The sequence below is a fragment of the Penaeus chinensis genome, chromosome 16 (genome assembly GCF_019202785.1).
Source record: "Penaeus chinensis breed Huanghai No. 1 chromosome 16, ASM1920278v2, whole genome shotgun sequence".
Taxonomy (NCBI): domain Eukaryota; kingdom Metazoa; phylum Arthropoda; class Malacostraca; order Decapoda; family Penaeidae; genus Penaeus; species Penaeus chinensis.
This window is the reverse complement of record NC_061834.1, coordinates 22,355,307-22,360,306: the sequence shown is the minus strand read 5'-3', so window position 1 is coordinate 22,360,306 and position 5,000 is coordinate 22,355,307. Positions and strand designations below refer to the sequence as shown.

The window sequence follows — 5,000 nt, the reverse complement described above, 5'->3', positions numbered from 1 at the left end:
AGCAGCAGCGAATGCGTACATTTTGGCTACGGGTGTACAATGTGTCCCATGTACATGACCCCCCCCCCCCCCTCCATTCAGCCATCTCGTCCTCCGCCTGCTATTCATCCAGGCCGACCGACGCAGGTCTATCCTCTTGGTTTCATTAGCAAGCGACGCGGGCGCTTGCACACATTCAAGTCTTACCGATCCACTCTTCCTCCGGTTCTCTTCCCCATCACCCTTCCCTCCTATGCGTCCCTGCCTTCTGTCCTTCCTCCGTTTCTAATCTGGCAGTTGATTTCCTGCTCCCCCCCCCCCCCCCCCGCACCATTACCCTTGTCTCTCCTCAGATGCCCTACATTCACTTCCATTTTCTCATTTCATTCCCCCGCATTCCTCTCCAGGCCCGCCCTCCCGCCTCCTTCCCGGAGCCCCCGCATATAAACACGGCACAAAACCTGCATCCACAACGCGCTCCTCCACACAAAGGGAACACAAACATCTAACGAGACTCACGCGGCCTTCCACACCTCTCCGCCCTGCGCTCTTTCCTCCCTTGACGCTTCCCCTCGTCTCTCCCCTCGCATCGCAGTCTCTTCTGCCTCCACCTCTTGCACTCCCTTCACGCCCAATTCCGTCCTCTCCCATGTAACTTCCCCTCCACTACAACCTTTTCACATGTTCCCTCCCCATCCCTTTCCCCCTTTCACTTCTCTCCACCTCCCCTTCCCCTCTCATCCTTTCACATCTCCCTCCTCTCCCCCTTCCCCCCTCTCCCCTATGACCTCTTCGCATCCCCCATCTTCCTCCACTATTAACCCTTCACGTCTACCCTCCCCTGCTTCACCCCCATGCCTCTCCTCCTCTATTACATTTTAAGAGTTCTACTCCCAATTCTCTCTTTCCCTCCCCCATTGCCCCTTCATATCTCCCCATTCCCTTTCCTCTTCCCTATAACCCCGTCACACACCCGGCTCCTATTCCGTTCACATCTCCCCTCTCCTATTTCATCCTCACATCTCCCCTTCCCTATTTCATCCTCACATCTATCCTCCCCTATTTCATCCTCACATCCCCCTCCCCCATTTCATCCTGGCACTGCCCTCCCTTTTTCATCCTTGCATCTGCCCTCCCCTATTTCTATCTTGCATCTGCCCTCCCCTATTTCTATCTTGCATCTGCCCTCCCCTATTTCTATCCTTGCATCTGCCCTCCCCTATTTCTATCTTGCATCTGCCCTCCCCTATTTCTATCTTGCATCTGCCCTCCCCTATTTCATCCTTGCATCTGCCCTCCCCTATTTCATCCTTGCATCTGCCCTCCCCTATTTCATCCTTGCATCTGCCCTCCCCTATTTCATCCTTGCATCTGCCCTCCCCTATTTCATCCTTGCATCTGCCCTCCCCTATTTCATCCTTGCATCTGCCCTCCCCTATTTCATCCTTGCATCTGCCCTCCCCCATTTCATCCTCGCATCTGCCCTCCCCTATTTCATCCTCGCATCTGCCCTCCCCTATTTCTATCTTGCATCTGCCCTCCCCTATTTCATCCTTGCATCTGCCCTCCCCTATTTCTATCTTGCATCTGCCCTCCCCCATTTCATCCTCGCATCTGCCCTCCCCTATTTCATCCTCGCATCTGCCCTCCCCTATTTCATCCTCGCATCTGCCCTCCCCTATTTCATCCTCGCATCTGCCCTCCCCTATTTCATCCTCGCATCTGCCCTTCCTCTTTCACCTTCATAACTTCCCTTCCAATTTGACTTTTGCATCTACCCTCCCCTATTTCACCTTTCCATCTCCCCTCCCCTATTTCCCCTTTCCATCTCCCTCCCCTCTCTCCCCTTTCCATCTCCCTCCCCTCTCTCCCCTTTCCATCTCCCTCCCCTCTCTCCCCTTTCCATCTCCCCTCCCCTATTACCTTTCCATCTCCCCTCCCCTATTTGACCTTTGCATCTCCTCTCCCCTATTTCACCTTTCATCTCCCCCCCCTATTTCACCTTTGCATCTCCCTCCCCTATTTCATCCTTGCATCTGCCCTCCCCCATTTCATCCTTGCATCTGCCCTCCCCTATTTCATCCTTGCATCTGCCCTCCCCTATTTCATCCTTGCATCTGCCCTCCCCTATTTCATCTTGCATCTGCCCTCCCCTATTTCATCCTTGCATCTGCCCTCCCCTATTTCATCCTTGCATCTGCCCTCCCCTATTTCATCCTTGCATCTGCCCTCCCCTATTTCATCCTTGCATCTGCCCTCCCCTATTTCATCCTTGCATCTGCCCTCCCCCATTTCATCCTTGCATCTGCCCTCCCCTATTTCATCCTTGCATCTGCCCCTCCCCTATTTCATCCTCGCATCTGCCCTCCCCTATTTCATCCTCGCATCTGCCCTCCCCTATTTCATCCTTGCATCTGCCCTCCCCTATTTCATCCTTGCATCTGCCCTCCCCTATTTCATCCTCGCATCTGCCCTCCCCTATTTCATCCTTGCATCTGCCCTCCCCTATTTCATCCTCGCATCTGCCCTCCCCTATTTCACCTTTCCATCTCCCCTCCCCTATTTTACTTATGCATCCCCCCTCCCCTATTTGACCTTTGCATCTCCTCTCCCCTATTTCACCTTTCCATCTCCCCTCCCCTATTTCACCTTTGCATCTCCTCTCCCCTATTTCACCTTTCCATCTCCCCTCCCCTATTTCACCTTTGCATCTCCTCTCCCCTATTTCGCCTTTCCATCTCCCCTCCCCTATTTTACTTATGCATCCCCCCTCCCCTATTTGACCTTTGCATCTCCTCTCCCCTATTTCACCTTTCCATCTCCCCTCCCCTATTTCACCTTTGCATCTCCTCTCCCCTATTTCACCTTTCCATCTCCCCTCCCCTATTTCACCTTTGCATCTCCTCTCCCCTATTTCACCTTTCCATCTCCCCTCCCCTATTTTACTTATGCATCCCCCCTCCCCTATTTGACCTTTGCATCTCCTCTCCCCTATTTCACCTTTCCATCTCCCCTCCCCTATTTCACCTTTGCATCTCCTCTCCCCTATTTCACCTTTCCATCTCCCCTCCCCTATTTTACTTATGCATCCCCCCTCCCCTATTTGACCTTTGCATCTCCTCTCCCCTATTTCACCTTTGCATCTCCTCTCCCCTATTTGACCTTTGCATCTCCTCTCCCCTATTTCACCTTTCCATCTCCCCTCCCCTATTTCACCTTTGCATCTCCTCTCCCCTATTTCACCTTTCCATCTCCCCTCCCCTATTTTACTTATGCATCCCCCCTCCCCTATTTGACCTTTGCATCTCCCCTCCCCTATTTCACCTTTCCATCTCCCCTCCCCTATTTCACCTTTGCATCTCCTCTCCCCTATTTCACCTTTCCATCTCCCCTCCCCTATTTCACCTTTGCATCTCCTCTCCCCTATTTCACCTTTCCATCTCCCCTCCCCTATTTCACCTTTGCATCTCCTCTCCCCTATTTCACCTTTCCATCTCCCCTCCCCTATTTTACTTATGCATCCCCCCTCCCCTATTTGACCTTTGCATCTCCTCTCCCCTATTTCACCTTTCCATCTCCCCTCCCCTATTTCACCTTTTCATCTCCCCTCCCCTATTTCACCTTTCCATCTCCCCTCCCCTATTTCCCCTTTCCATCTCCCCTCCCCTATTTCACCTTTCCATCTCCCCTCCCCTATTTCACCTTTGCATCTCCTCTCCCCTATTTCACCTTTCCATCTCCCCTCCCCTATTTTACCTATGCATCCCCCCTCCCCTATTTCACCTTTGCATCTCCTCTCCCCTATTTCACCTTTCATCTCCCCTCCCCTATTTTACCTATGCATCTCCCCTCCCCTATTTGACCTTTGCATCTCCTCTCCCCTATTTCACCTTTCCATCTCCCCTCCCCTATTTCACCTTTGCATCTCCTCTCCCCTATTTCACCTTTCCATCTCCCCTCCCCTATTTTACCTATGCATCCCCCCTCCCCTATTTCACCTTTGCATCTCCTCTCCCCTATTTCACCTTTCCATCTCCCCTCCCCTATTTCACCTTTGCATCTCCTCTCCCCTATTTCACCTTTCCATCTCCCCTCCCCTATTTTACTTATGCATCCCCCCTCCCCTATTTGACCTTTGCATCTCCTCTCCCCTATATCACCTTCGCAACTCATCTATTTCATCCCAGTATGTCCCCTCCCCTATTTCCTCACATCTCCCCTCCCTTTTTTCACCCTCACATTTCCCTTCCCCTATTCCCTAGCATTTTCCTTCTCCTATTTCATCCTCGCATTTCCCCTCTCTTATTTCAATTTCACTTCTCCCTTCCTCTATTTCACCTTCACATTTCCCCTCCCCTATTTCATCTATACATCTCCCCTTCGTTAATTTACCTTTGCATCTCCCCTTTCGTATTTCATCTTCACATCTCCCCTCACCTATTTCAGCATCGCATATCCACTCCTTTATTTCATCCTCACATCTCCTCTCCCCTATTGCACCTTCACACCCCCCCTAAGCATCCCTTCTCTTATTACCCCTTCAAGTCTTCACACCCTATCACATCTCCCCTTCCCCTTCGCAGCTCCCTCTCCATCCTCTCCCCCTTTCCCTATTAGCTCTTCACATCTCGCCTCCCCACCCATTCGTCCTCCGTCACCGCGCAATCAACCCCTCCCTTCACTCCCCCCAACCCGGGGCACCTCGAGCTGCCCTTCTTCCACGCTCGCAGCTACTTGGTCAATGCCCCCCCACCCTCCTCTCCCCCTCCGTAAATGCCTTATAAGTGAGAGCTCGTGCAGCCGCGTCGAGAGCACTGCCTCGCACTTCCCGTTCCTCCTCCTTCTCCTCCTCCTCCTCGGGATGGGGCGCTTTCCAGGCGCCCCCCCGCTGCTGCTCCCTCCGGCCCGACTCGGCCGTTCCCTCACCACTCCCCTGGTGAGTCTTCCCTCACTCCATACTCTGCATCCCCTCAGTAAAGCCGGCCCACACTGGCCCCTGTTCCTCACCTGGTGTTAGAGTA

General features: G+C 52.9%; 1 protein-coding gene across 1 annotated transcript in view; it reads right to left on the bottom strand.

Annotated features, from left to right (window-relative positions):
* Positions 1-5,000, bottom strand: part of LOC125033469 (ras-related protein Rap-2c-like) — a 69,285-nt gene that overhangs the window by 11,227 nt on the left and 53,058 nt on the right. Inside the window, exon 3 of the mRNA XM_047624996.1 lies at positions 4,987-5,000. This exon is cut by the window's right edge and continues 187 nt beyond it. Coding sequence (XP_047480952.1) covers positions 4,993-5,000 — 8 coding nt within the window. The 3' untranslated portion in view covers positions 4,987-4,992. The remainder of the gene's footprint in view (positions 1-4,986) is intronic.